Genomic DNA, 14,947 nt, shown 5'->3' with positions numbered 1-14,947 from the left:
ACCACTATCATTTTAATTGAGTCAAGATGTTGAATTTTCTTGTACATCAGAGTTTGGGTGGTCAATATTTCAACTATTTGCAGTAAGTGCGTCCTCCCTCACCCTGCAGAGCCATGTTTCTGTGAAAATCTCAGCGGCCCGGGTCACAGTGCCATACTGAGGAGCATGAAGACAGGACAAGAAGCAAGGTCTCACTGCCTTCACTTGTGTGTCACGTTTTAAGTATGATCTCATTGATGCACTTTGTCACCCAGCCTCCAGACTCTGTCTTCTACCTCTTCTTTGATGCTCATGTGACCCCATCTTTTTTCTCTTGGGACGCTTGTTGGCCTTTTGCTCCCCCCCACCCCAGTTCTCCCATTCTCTTTGTTCCACAGTCATCCCTGCCATCTGTATGGACTTACCCCAGAACAGTCTGAACCAATGAACACAAATACGAATGTAAACAGATGCTTATGATGTAAAAACCTTTTCCTTCTACTTGGCTATTTGCTCAATTGCAATTGCTATGCCTCAGTTAGTACTTCTATCTGCTATGGGTGCCGATTAGTCTTTCCGGTTTCAGGCTTCCAGAATAGGCTCTAGCAACGTACATACCAGGGCTAAGGTTCTGTTAGCCTTTGTATACCTTTATATGGCAATCAAACTATAGTCTAGTGGTTCCTAGAGTGCTCACTGAGGTACCCTCAGGGGCAGCAAGGAAGTCACTGTGACACCAGGCAATATTTTAAAATCTCCAGGGAAATAATGCAACCCTTGAGCTCTTGTCAGACACCTTGTGAATTACTAACTCTGGGTAGTTCACAGTTTCAACAGTAGGTGGTGCTACATTCCTTTTGATGACATTACATATTTATGAAACCGGGTGCCCCCAGCCCTTGTGTAGAACCCAAGGACAGTGCGAAATCAGTGTGGAAAAGGGGTCTGAGACGTTGTGCAGTGCCAGTAGGTACATACCTCCCAGCAGTAAGTAACCGTGGCTATTTAAGAATGAAATTAAAATACTACTTCTTTTCTTTAACTGATGGGTATTTTTGCAAACAGTTATTTGTTTCTTAGAATACAAATACTTATTAAATTGTTTGGACTAACCTATTTCTTCTGACTAAGGACACTGTGGAAAAGAATTGAGATATTAAGGACATTGTGAACGGAGGAAGTTTTGGAACCTCTGCTAAAGCCTGATCCTGAAAAACGGTTTGTTTTCAAAACTTACTTGACCCTGTAGATCTAGGTAATATCTTCAAGTATCTGTTTTATTATAAATCTATTAAAAGTGGACCAACTTGTTGCCACATGAGAAACCCAAATTGTCTTTTTTTCTTTTTAAAATTTTATTTATTTTTTTAGCCTATGTTTAATTGTGGTAAAAAAAAACAGTTTATAGTCTAATCCTTTGATCTGTTGGTAGAACATAACTCCAGAGACAGATTTGGGGAAATGTCTCATCAATAGTGTAAGAACAACTTTTTTTTTTTTCAAGTGAGAAGAGGGGAGATAGATTCCTGCCTGTGCCCTGACTGAGATCCACCCGGCAACCTCTGGGGCTGATGCTCAGGCCAACTGAGCTATTCTCAGTGCCTGGGGCTAACACTTCAATCAATTGAGCCACTGACTGTGAGAGGGGAAGAAAGACAGAAGTGGGAGGGAGAGGGGAAGAGAAACAGATGGTCCCTTTTCCTGTGTGCCCTGACTGGGGATTGAACCTGAGATGTTCATATGCTGGGCCAATGCTCTAACCATGGAGCCAACCAGCCAGGGCCAAGAATACCTCTTCACACATCTGGAGTAGCAATGCTGGCAGCTGTGACAACTTCAGTTATCGCCCTTGACTGTTTTCTCTAGCTAGTGCTGTCTTTTGTTATAACTTCAGGGAGCGGAGATGGGGCAGAGGAAGGTGCAGTAGGGAAATTAATCTTGTCACCAATATGGTATCCAAATCCAACTCATCAGACTGAAGCTGTGACTCTGGAAGGATTGTGCCTCTCTCCTCTACATCTTCTGCCCACGGAGAGAACTATTCGTTACTTCACTTTACTTTGGCAATGATACACAAATTAACATTCCACTTCAATGCACCCCTGATAAACTTACTACATATGGTGGATTTTCACCAATAATAACAACTTCTTTATGCACCTACTATGTGCCAGCCCCTAGTTCTTGTGTCATTTAAGTTACATGGCAACTTCATGAGGCATGCATTTTCTAGGTGTAAAGGCTAAAAGCCCAGAAAGGCTGCGAGCCGGCCCTGGGCCACACAGCGGGCACAGGGCAGCACAGAGATATGGCCTCAGGTCTGCTGGTGTGCACAGCACACGCCTCTGCCCACACCAGTTTTCCCTCTCCCAATTCTAACCAGCAAGCTGCTTCCTATGCCGTTTAGTCACTGCTGCTTCAAGTGTCCTGAATTATCCCGCCTTTCCTTAAAAATATGTGGTATTTTTAATGTAAAATGGTGTCACAATTTTGGAAGAAAAAGAAAAGGAGGGGGAACAATTATTTAGACAAAGCCCTTGAAAAAACTCCTATGACAGTAATGTTATGTGTGTTCTAGAAAGTACTTTGAAGATTATAAGATTATTGTAGTTATTTTACAACCAGCACCCTGCTAATGCAGCACTATTCCAAGCTCGCGAAGGACGTGGAGAGAGGCACAAATGTGCACACTGTCATTCCTCAGCAGTCACACCGCGTGTGCCTTTCACAGCAAAGACAAGGGAGGCCCCTGGGCCTCTGTGGCGATGTTCACCCCTTCACGAAATATTTCCTTTTCTACTTTATTCCACATTAATAATTCACTTCATTGGAACAGTGCCTGGTTACCTCAACCCCAGCCCTGGATGGCTCTCCTTTGTTTATAGTGCTAAATACTTTAAGAGACTATTTGCACACAGTTATTCAGGGATATCTGATAACAGATTGAAGTGTGACCAGGCAGCCCTTGGAATCTGCAAATTGCATGCAGTTTGCATACCCAACTGTTGATGTTTAACATCCTAGCTGTAATTGTAAAGGGAGACATTTTATCATCTCCGTTATGTGCAAGCCTAGGCTGTTTATGTACAGGGGTGGCAGTGATTTTTCTTATCAAACCATGTTAAGGAACACAGAACCGACGGAGTTCAGCCCCGGCTCCCTGCTTTCCTTGTACATCTTCACAGCATGCAGATAGTCTGCATTGCGAATGTAGCCCCTGATGAAATGTCAGGGAAACTCAGGATGACAGCAGCACCGAGCTGTTTCCCTGACTCCGCTCCAGTCGTCGGTAAGGGCCATCTTCAGCGATGGCTCCTCGTCCTACTCTCTGCCGTCAATAAAATGGTCAGATGATATTTGGAAATAGCAACTCTCCATAACCATTTGTCACATTTGTGAACCTTGCCCCAGTTAAATCACCAGTTTTTAGAAATGCCTGGCTCTTGCTCATTATCTGAGACAAGACAGAAAGGCGACAGCAGCACCAACGACCAGACTGAGGCTGCGGTGGGTTTGGAGGAGCCAGGGCTCCATTCGGGCAGAGAATGGCTGGCACTGTAGGCATCAGGGTGAAGAAACAGTTAATTTGAACCTGGCCAAGGGACTAAAGCTCAGAATGTTTGCTGTCAGAATGAGAAAAAGGAAACTTGCTCTCCTTACAGCTTAATCGCTCTATTCCTATTTTTAATACATCCTACTTCATAGAATAAGCTGGACCATACTTTTCAAGCTAAAGTAAAAATTAAAGGATTTATGATAATCCTGTGCGGATGGTTGTGGGCGTTCCATTTCTCTTTCTTTGTCGCCATGCTAACACTTCTCAGCCTCTTGCTACAGTCTTCTTTCTGAAACTACTCAAGTGGAAAAATAAGGCCTTACCAGATAAGCAACAATTCTTACTGTACTGGGGAGTGCTTTCACATCCTCCTCATCTATGTATTAGAAGTAACTTCTTCAGGCTTTTCAAACCAGAATGGCAAAGCACCCGGCGGAGTCCTACCTTGCCCACATACTGATAATCGGATCCCGTATACTCCTCCAGGAGAAAGAACTGATTCCACATCCAGCTCCTTTTTGAACGGTTCAGCTCATTTTTGTTGTTTCCAGACAGCTCCGGGGCTCTTTTCTTTGCCGGGAAACCACTAGTCCTCTTAGATAACGGTGTTGAGAAAGCTGGGTAGGGTTGACCAACCCAAAAGAGTAGCAAGAAGTACCGGTAAGTTCTCATTCTGATGACCCGGTCCAGGCGCTGCGCAGTGGGGACTCCTCTCCTTGAAGTGCCTTTTTTTTTCCTTCTCACTGCCCTGTACTCCGCCTCATCCCCTCCTTCTTCCTCAGTGTTCTCTGCTTGGCTCTCAGAGGAGATCTGGAAAGAAGAATAACACATTAAACATTTTTAGCGATGCTTAAAATTCAGTGTTAGAGCAAATAAGCTCGGGACAAAGAGGCTAGGCATTTGAATAGCAAAATAACAGAAATAAATTGGGTTATCAATTTTGAAATGAGGAAACCGGTCTTTTAGGTATATGCAAAATGGAACGAAGTAAGAAGCAACTGTTTTCTTTTCTCCTTTTCTATCACTTAATAATCCTATTTTAAACAAGCACTGCTGTGGGTCAGCATGCCAGAGCGGATCAATTCACTACTCTTACCTCTGGGTATGTGGGCTGAGATTCGGTGAGAAGAAATGAGTTTGTGTTTCTGGTTTTCGTGAACAAGTCTAAGGTAAAGAATATTACAGACGGTTTCAATTCAATTGAGAGTAAATAATGTTGAAATTGTGCTAGAACGTATTCAGTGCCTGTGATGTGTAGACATAAGCCAAGGCGGAGACTCTTCCCGAGACGCGTGGCTTTGGGGATGAGCTGATGGAACAGTCTGGGTCAGATAAGGTTGATGAGAACATACACCTTCTCTTCGGAATGCGCATTAGCTGACGTTTCTGAAGTGAAATTTTGTGATGATGATGACAAGCCTATATTTAATCCAGTCTTTCCCAAACTTACCCAGGAAACTTATTTTCCTCCTATCACCTAATTAACACTGCAAGGTGGGCTAATGAACTAGGTATAGAATTTGAATTTGATTGACTATGAGAATTAAACAAACAATTCTATTCAAATACCTTTAGGAAATCCCAGGCTTTTATATCTAAATTTTACTTGTATCCTAAGCAACCAAGCATATATATTACAATTGGTCAAACAATTTCTATGTAATTTTCATAAGCGCATCAAACATATCTTACCATCACAGTGCAGGATTTCTGAAAGTCAGCTATTATACTTGTGGGTAATAATTTTCCATGACAAATATTATTTTTCAAGCATACAACCTAGCATTTAAAAAATCCTTTGGCCAGACTGTTTGGCAAAGATGTCACAAATTGGTTTACTATTTTATGTAATTAAAGTAATACCTGCCTATTTGTCCATCCTAAACATTTTTACACTTAAAAAAAACTAACAAATTACTCCTTCAGTTTACTATTTGATATAGAAAAAATATTTTCTTAAATAATACTGACAAAAAAAATAACGTGCTTTGTAATGTAGAGCCTAAGAGTAAGGAAACTGGTACATTCACTTTAAACAGATGCAGATAAAGAAACACATTTAGGCTGGTCACTAATTTTTTTCCTCTCTGTCAGAAAAGATTTGTTCACTTGCCTCCTATTATTCTACCAGGTAAAGGTAGATGTGACCAGTTGTTTTTTTTTCTCAGCCATGAGTAATCATAGCCACCTAACACATGACTTAGTGAAAAGCTTTCTGTTGGAATATAAGTGAAATATTTCATAGTATTCAGCATTTTAAAACCTTTATTCCATTATTATGCATCTTCTTGACAGCAGGCTGGGGAAGTTGAAGATTCCACAGGTGAGTAAATTAGTACTGTGACAATTAGTCATGCTGGAAAAACGCCAGGCAGCAGTATACTTGTCATTATGTGGCCTTGGTACAGGTGTGGAATGACTGATGCTCAATTAGGTAACGACACATCTTCTCTCCTCTCACGGATGGTATATAAGTGGGACTGAGAGAGCATATGGAGAAAAGCCCTCCAAAGACATCTATTCATTTTTAGCAGTGGAGATTACACTGAGGTTGAGTTGGTGGAAATTACATTTTTCTTAATTTCCTACATTCTCCATTATTTGCATAGACAAATCCTGCAGTGAAGAATTACCCGTCTGCTGCTGCACCCCGAGTGCCCCACGGTGCAGGCAGGAAAGAGAGAAGCAGAGAATGGAGGTGTCAGCTGTTTAAGAGGCAGACTCCTAAAGGCCATTTTAAAGAAAAATCTATCCCTGTGGGAGTTGTGTGCAAACTCTACAAGCTGTTACCACTTGAATATTAAATATTAGTTCTTTTTAATATCACAGATACCAAAATGTCAAGCATTTCTCTCTTTCTTTTTTTGCTAAGTTGGTAATGAGCTTTTAAAGTGGTGCAGATTTAAGCAGTGTTTCTGAGTATGCTAGAACCTCTAGTTTTGCTGTACCTCATCTTTTTTTTTATTTTTTATGACAGAGTCAGAGAGAGGGATAGATAGGGACAGACAAACAGGAAGGGAGAGAGATGAGAAGCATCAATTCTTCGTGCAGCACCTTAGTTGTTCATTGATTGCTTTCTCATATGTGCCTTGACCATGGGCCTTCAGCAGACCGGGTAACCCCTTGCTTGAGCCAGTGACCTTGGGCCCAAGCTGGTGAGCTTTGCTCAAACCAGATGAGCCCACGCTCAAGCTGGCGACCTTGGGGTCTCGAACCTGGGTCTTCGACATCCCAGTCCGACGCTCTATCCACTGCGCCACCACCTGGTTAGACTACCTCATCTCTTTTTGTATCATGTGGCTGGGTGTGTCCATCTTTGAAACTCCATATACAATATTACTAAAATTAGCACGGTCCACTCATATTTGGTGTTAGCTTTTTAGAGGGATATATTTCTCTGTGAAATTCTATAGTTAAAAAATGCCCACCAAACTTTAAACCATTGAATATGTAACTTTGCAATTCTCATTTAATACTTCTTAATAGGCAAGATTGTTCAGTGGTTAAGATTATCGATGCTGGAGACAGATTGCCTGGGTTTAAATCCACGTTCTGCCTATTAGTTTCTTTGAACTTGGGAGAATTGCTTAATCTCACTGTACCTTAGTCTATTCTTCTGTAAGTGGGGATAATTACAGTTACTACCTCATAGGGTTTTGTAAGGATTAAATAAGTCATTGTAGGCAAAGCACTTAGTAAAGTATTAGTATTAGCTGTTATTACTATTATTACTATTATTGTTACTATATTTGCATTGTATATATAGAATCCATCCATAGCATAATACAAAAGTCTGCAAAAGATAGCATAGTTTCCCTATAGGCTTACGTAGTTTTTATTTTTTATTTTTCAAGAAGTATTTCCAAGCAAGTCAAATTCTTTTAAAACTAAGAAATGGAAGCACTTTAAAAATCAGAATTAGTCTATTTGCTAATTGTTTTCCTTGTGTGGATTTCAGTGGAGGATTTCACAGGAATAGTGCAAACCAGAGGAAGCAGAAGCTTTTGCCCACTGCCTGAATGAGGAAGAATACTGAAGGGCAAAAGAAAAGTTCACCGGCGGGTGGACTCATTTACAGAATCTGTGTGATTTTCTCCTCCCTGTCTTGCCATGTTAAGGTTTTAAAAACCATCTTTATTCAGAGCTAGCTTCAACTCTGTAATTTTGCCCTTGGTACTGGACAAGCACTTCTTTTAGTGATTAACAGGCTGACATTATTCTAATGTTATATAGGATAAGAATGTGCTGTAGTTGAAATGAATGATATACATATTTTAGATTTTACTTAATCTAAATGAATGGAATAAAAAACAGAAATTCATACTGTAAGCACGACCTTAGATCGATCGATCAAACAAACACACCAGGATGCTTAAGGTGCCGGATAGCCGTAGTTCAGACAAGGGAAGACCACTTTGAGAAGTATAAGCATCAAAATACAGGAGAACCACACAGCAAGTAGTGATCAGATGGGCTAGCTTATTTTAAAGATGTCAAGAACGAAACCCAAAGGACAAAGACCTAAGGGCATGCACAGACACCTAAGTTTACAATGGCAGGCAGGGTGAGTCAATAAGGGAAGGACCAAAAGATTAGATAGTGGAAGGGGAAAAAATATAAAACAAAATATATTTATATATTGTACCTTTCTGCCTGCATCCCCTCATGGTGTTAAGAACAAATCAGTTAGAAAGATCTGAAACTCGATAAAAAATAAAACTCAGATTACCTAATGACAGTTTAGCAATGAGCTAAAAGATTACTTAATAGACCACATCCCTACTTTTTATTTTTTTTTAGCTGGGATCTTTTTTTTTTTTTTTTAAGTTTCTATTTCTTATAGGCTATTGATGGTATTTTATAAAATTTGATACGCAAAGGCGGTTAATACAGAAAAATAGTTTAAATCTTTGCAAAAGCCTTTTTTTTTAGTGATGTATAGAAGGTAATCAGGATATTTATGGGTAGCAGGCAAAGCACACACAGCATTAACATGACACACTTTGAAAATTTGCCTGACAGTCAATATGCATATATGCTTCAATCTTCACAGGGGTAAGTGTCTAGTCAAGTCCAACTTTTATTTAATGCATTCCATTTAGGAGGAGTCTGGGCCTCATTAATTCAGGTTCTACCAATTTAAGAGTATGTGATAATTTTTTTTTTTTTTTTTTTTTACAGAGACAGAGTCAGAGAGAGGGATAGACAGGGACAGACAGACAGGAACGGAGAGATGAGAAGCATCAATCATTTGTTTCTCATTACGCATTGCAACAAACACCTTAGTTGTTCATCGATTGCTTTCTCATATGTGCCTTGACTGCGGCCTTCAGCAGACCGAGTAACCCCTTGCTGGAGCCAGCGACCTTGGGTTCAAGCTGGTGGGCTTTTGCTCAAACCAGATGAGCCCGCGCTCAAGCTGGCGACCTCAGGGTCTCGAACCTGGGTCTTCTGCATCCCAGTCCGACGCTCTACCCACTGCTCCACCGCCTGGTCAAGCAAGAGTATGTGATAATTAATGCAGAAACTGGGCTAGAGTTTTCCTTTGATTAGCAAAACCTTTTCCCCCAGATTTTTGGATATTAATAATGCAAAAATATTTCATAGAGATAAATAGAATGAGAAGACAAACTACAATGTCTTCAAGTTCCCTAAAGTACTTTGAAATCACCTTTTATTTGCAAATAATTAATATGCTAATTAGAAAACTTCTCTATTGATTGAATTGCTTCTCTAATGACTTATGTTTGATAACAGTCTGAATGATTCACTGTATTATTGAGTTTTGAGATGCTTATTCTATTATACTATTTACAGACAAATAAGTAAACATTAGACAGATTTAAAAGCTATAAATACTTTAAAGCTGTAGAATTCAGACTAGCGTGCATTTGTTGTGATATTCTTGATTAATTCTAATCAATGCGATATTACTATAATGCTATCTGGGCTTACAAATTTAAGCAAACACATTCATTCTTTGGTATGCAGAGCCTTAACTTTGGCACTGAAAGGACAGTAAACATTCAATAAAGCAACATTATTAATATACTTTAACCTTTTACCATAGAGAATGTTTTAAAATCTATTATGAAATTATTTCTTCAAATAAATAGTGCTCTATATAAATACTATAACAAAGTAGTTTGCATGATGCTGCTCACAGAAAAACATTTCTGAAAATATTGTCTACATATAAGTCATCCTAACCCATTGGCATAACCCATTAAGCAATGCTTTTAGCATATGTATCATAAATCCCGTAGTAAGTCTTGGTATATTTTCTCATAATATCTCATAAAGAAAGTAGAAAACAGCTCATTATTTACAACTATTTAGCATTCCTTCTGACCCCATTGTATTCCAACACTGAGCCTGAAATCTCTCTAGTCTCACCCTGTCTTTGGGTACAATGGGGCAAGGATGTTCTTGACTCCATTAAAACCTAGAACAGAACAAATTAAAGAAACAGAACTGTGATATAAGAATTATTTAAATTGAGTAAAGACAAGGGGTTGTGTCTACCTACAAGTAAATCTTTAAAAATATATATATTCCATATTCTGAAAGAAGAGTTTTACAGCCAATTAAGTTAGTTCAAGATCAATTTTCTGATCATCTAAGAAACTTTGTTTTGAAGAGCTTGCCACCTGGTGTAAATAAAAATAAGTCTATAGAATATGGCTGATCTTCTAGAAGTGGTGACATATGGATAGAACCAATTAAACATTTTGGTAGAGATTTCACATGAAGTCTTCATTTCTAAACTTCCATTTCATTTTTCTGTAAATGTCAAAGTCACTGTTGAGTAAAATTGGTTCCGTTTCGTGTGTGTAATGAACTCCACTGAAATGTGTCAAACAGCTTTGGCGTCTCTCATCATGTAGCATTTCTCTGGTGCCAATGAATCATTATGGCAACAGCCATCAAGTGATGCCTGATTTTTTTTTGTGTGTGTAAATGTTTGTATTTGTGAATAATTTGTGAATCTGTTTGCAAACTGATATATTTCCAAATGAAGCTATTCAACAGTATTACCCTCATTCTAAAATCATATTCCACACATTGCATTAATGAAGATAAAGTCAAATGTGTTATAGCACAGAAAACGGTGTTTTATATATAATTGAGTCTCAAGGAATATTTAATTTGAAATATTCACTCGGGACAAAAAACCCAAAGACTTGAATCAGAGGGTAAAGACAAAGTCTTTTGTCACATGAGGGGAAAAGTCCACTCTATTTTACCATGAGAGATGTCAGAATATATTTAAGAACAGACTCTTGTACTCCATGTGTCTGGGTTAGATGCTCAATCCTGGCCAACCTTGGCTGGGCAAGTAGGGGACCAATGTATGTCTCAATTACTTTATCTTTAAAATGGGATGATAGTGACACTGTAGTTCTCACTTCGTAGGTGGGCTGTGAGGATAAAATGAATAAAGTTATGTGAGGTGTTAGCTGTTAAGATGGACACAACTATCTAAACTGTTAAAGAACATCTTAGGAGAAGACACTCACTGACCGTGTTAAGGCCAGTTTGCCTCTTTTGTGTTTTATTTCCTCTCTTACAATTAAGAAATTGAAAGCAATCGCTAGTCTGAAAGATCAGTACAGGCGGCCCATTTCTGGATTCACTTGCAACCGCAGAAGATCTGGTGACACTTTCATTTCCAGAGGGGAGGGCGCTGACTCTGGATGCAGGGCGGGCCCTTCCCCAGGATCTGATTGACGCCCTGCCTTGGGTTTAATTGCCACTCATTTGCCGGCTCACTTTCACTGTGGTTTTCCTAAACCCGCTTGCTTCATTCCTTTATCTATTCTGCCTGCATCTTGAGTGCCTTTGGGCTTGTGGATGTTGTCTTTTCCCAAAAGACTTACTCATGAGACCAAAAGAGAAGAGAAAACATGTTATACCTTTAATTAGTTAGTTATTCATGGCATGAATTTTAAACATTTCTGCAGCAAACTATCTGTCTAATTGCAGAAATGTATGAAAGCCTTGGTTTCATATTACTTCCTGCTTGTGAGTTAGGCTCTCTGGCAGCTCCGTTATGTCCTTTGGCCACATAGCCACTTAAGACAGAGAAGCTTAAGTAAGCCTGTGAGGTGTTAAAACCCAGTTGCCCACTAGTGGGAATGGTGCCTGTGAGTTTGTTCTTCCTTCACTAGATCAATGGAGGGCAGCCTGAGAGGACCTGCTGGGGGCTATGGGGCAGCAGGAGACAGAGTACCTTCCTGGGTGTGAGGAGTTCAAATAGATTTGACTTTATTACATTGCAAAATGAATCACGTGGCTGGGTTTACCATTAAGTCATGAGGGAACTAGGCCCATCAGAGATGATTTTCAAAGGCTCATACTTGTATAAAGTGTTATGAGGAGTAAAGGTGTATTTACTTTTGCCAATATGGCTTAGCCTCTTATCAATGACACGAAGTCATAGATAATAATACTAGCTAAATCTGCCATGTTCCACCCCTGAGCTTATGGTGTGCTAAGCACATCACAAATGTGTTTTCACTTAATTATCACAACAATCCTGTGAGGTGGGTAAGATTCTTAAAATTTCTGCTGCTGAGAAACTAAAGCTTAAAGAGCTAGAGTAAGTTGCCCAAGGTCATGTGCTGGGTGTGTAAAGAAGCCTGACCCTAGCCCTGACATCGGACTCCAGAGCTCTCACTCCAGATGCACTGAGGAGTCATGGGCCAGGCTGCTGCCTGCGATAAGGGCTCGGTATAGCTGTGACCTTAGAATAGAGTTCTCACGACGCCCTAAAAATATAACAGTACCAGTCTCTGAGAGGTAAAAGGCACAACAGCAAAGTCAGAACAGCAAACATGCGTTTGCCACGTGCCAGGTAGTGGAATAAATTCTCTGGGAACACGTAGATCTTAAACAACAACCCTTTGAGATGCAGACTATCCCTGCCATGCTCCACTTTAGAGATGAGAAGCACAGGCGAGGGGGACTGGAGCTTGGCCCGAGGTTGCACAGCCAGCGTTCGGCAGAACTTGGATAAAATCCAGCTAATCCACAGGCTCCTTTTTAACGAAGACATTCACTACCTCATTATTATTTTGCTCATGGAAACAGCATCTAGGTTTTATTTACTCTCGTTTCAGACAAAAATTTGAACAAGTCTATCATCAGGTTTCTAAATCCTCAGCAAATTAGAAGGATGAGGTAAGGAGCGCTGGAGGCTGGACTGTCAACAGCAGTGGGAGAGGTGGCTGAAAGGTGTTGGGCAGGAGGACTGAGGATGGAGTGGTCCCCGCTGGGGCCGGCGGTGGGGACTGGCCACGTGCAGTGCTCCTATGCCAAAACCCTGCCGGCAGAGAGTGGCGTGACATAAACGTTTGTAAGATGAGTGAGAGTGTGGATGAATGCATGCGCCACTGAATGTAAGACTGATTAAACACGTGAATCAGTGATGATGTGACTGATGGTGGTGCGAGTGGACATATCAATACTGCACAGCCCTGGAAGAGACCCAGCACATGAATATTTATAATGATGGCCTGCATCATTAAGAGAAGGTCCAGTTCTTCTGAATGTTTGGTTCGAGAAGGCATGGAAGTGTAGAATGAATACAAGCAAAAAGACTGATGATGTTGTCATAGTGGCATTCACAAGAGCTGGGTTTGAGGTCTGTCTGTCTTTCTCTCTCTCACTTCCCATGTGATCTCAGGCAGGCTACTCCACATCTCTGAGCTTCTGTTTCTCAAATGAGAAATTGGGACTGGTGGACCAGAGACAGAACAGCACCATGGGTAGAAGCACAGAGCCTGTTAGTCCATTGGTACCCCAGCATAAATACTTATTAGTTTTGAGAAATTGGCAGGTGACTTGATACAATGGGCTTCGATTTCCTTCAAGTTGTGGGTCTCCGTGGAGGCACCTGATAAATAGCCCTCCTCTTTATCTCGCAAACTTCACAGAAATTAAGAAATAAAACAAAGGAGACCAAAATATCACCTTTATTAGTACAATAAAAAACACCATGTTGGAAAAGTAGCTTATTTTGAGAGCCCAGTGGGCTTTTTTTTTCTTTTTTCTTTTTTCTTTTTTCCCAGTGGGCTTTAAGTAAACCCCAGTGTTAGGCAGATGCTCCCAGAGTCGGGGTTACATTTTATTTTGCTTTTACTTGTGCAAAAGCAGGAGAGGTTGCTGCCGCAGGGTAGCAGAATTCAGCTCTATGGCTGGGAGCCAGAGAGAACTTTCTGCTTCCACTTCTGGCCGGCTCAGGTGCAGAAAGTGGACGTCTGGGGAAAGTGACTGGGAGGAATCTGCTTTAATCCCCATTAATTCAAAAAGAACATTAGAGATGTCAGTGATCCTGAAAGCCACTAAATCACTTATTAATAACCAACAAGTCTTGTATTCAAAGCTTTGCTTTTTGGAGTTGTTTACAGTGTCACTAAAAGGAAAAAATATGAATAATTTAAAGATGGGGAGTTTGAAGCTTCCCTTAAAATATTTTTCACTTCGGGTCAATCAATGCATTTACAGACAAAATGAATTCTTTTCCATCTCTGTTCACCTTTCGTACTACACACACCTTTCCTTCCGCACACACACACGAAAGCATGTTAAAGAAGGATCCAGATATTTAATGTGTTTTGGATTTTTGTTTCTTAACACTGAAAAGCTACAATGGCTTTTCCTACCCAAAAGGAGAGAACTATTTACAGAGGTGCCACCCTTTACACCAAGTTATGATGGGAAAGAAATAATCAAAGCTCCACGTGTTGGATAGCTTCATTCATTCCATGTGTTTTATGTAACACTTCATTTCCAGAAGATTCGTAACCTAATTTAAATGCTCTTCATGATATTTTGGTGAAATAACTTGAAGACATTTAATCGAATAAATGTTATATTAAAAATTGAAGGGGTACTACAACACTTAAAGGTTTATATTCCCTGAGACAAACTAAAGTAGAAGGGGGCTTGTGAAGGTGGGGACATCTAAACTAATTCAGACTAATGTTAACTGACCATCAAATTAAACTCCCGCTAGACAGCAAGACAACGTGCTTGAATGGGTTGCTGGATGTTTTATCAGTTTTGATTGCCTTCATTTAAAAACTTTAATTAGAACCTCTGTTTACTTGAGTCAAATTGCGCATAAAATATCATGCAAAACATTTTAAAAGGGAATTTTAATTATACCACTAAAGAAATGCCCTTGTTCAATGTTTACTAAACACTTGCCAGAACAAGTTAATTAATACATGTTTAAATGAGTCAAAGAAGAAGAAGGGAAACAAAGAAAAATCACATTCATCTTTTGTCAAGTTTTACTGCAGTTGTCAAAGAAGTCCAGTTCCCAATTTAATGACTGCACTGTCACAGTGTACACATGTAATTATAAACAATGGGCCACCCAGACACAGGGAAGGCCAGTGGGAA

At 40.1% G+C, this 14,947-nt stretch overlaps 1 protein-coding gene across 2 annotated transcripts in view; it reads right to left on the bottom strand.

Annotated features, from left to right (window-relative positions):
• The window catches only part of CDH6 (cadherin 6), a 125,072-nt gene that overhangs the window by 50,149 nt on the left and 59,976 nt on the right, over positions 1 to 14,947 (bottom strand). For both annotated transcript variants that reach the window (XM_066244124.1, XM_066244130.1), the window contains exon 2: positions 3,980 to 4,345. In XM_066244124.1, the coding sequence (XP_066100221.1) occupies positions 3,980 to 4,207 (228 nt within the window). In that variant the 5' untranslated portion in view covers positions 4,208 to 4,345. The remainder of the gene's footprint in view (positions 1 to 3,979; positions 4,346 to 14,947) is intronic.

The sequence above is a fragment of the Saccopteryx bilineata genome, chromosome 1 (assembly GCF_036850765.1).
Source record: "Saccopteryx bilineata isolate mSacBil1 chromosome 1, mSacBil1_pri_phased_curated, whole genome shotgun sequence".
In the NCBI taxonomy this organism is placed as follows: Eukaryota; Metazoa; Chordata; class Mammalia; order Chiroptera; family Emballonuridae; genus Saccopteryx; species Saccopteryx bilineata.
This window is presented reverse-complemented; position numbering and strand designations above follow the sequence as displayed.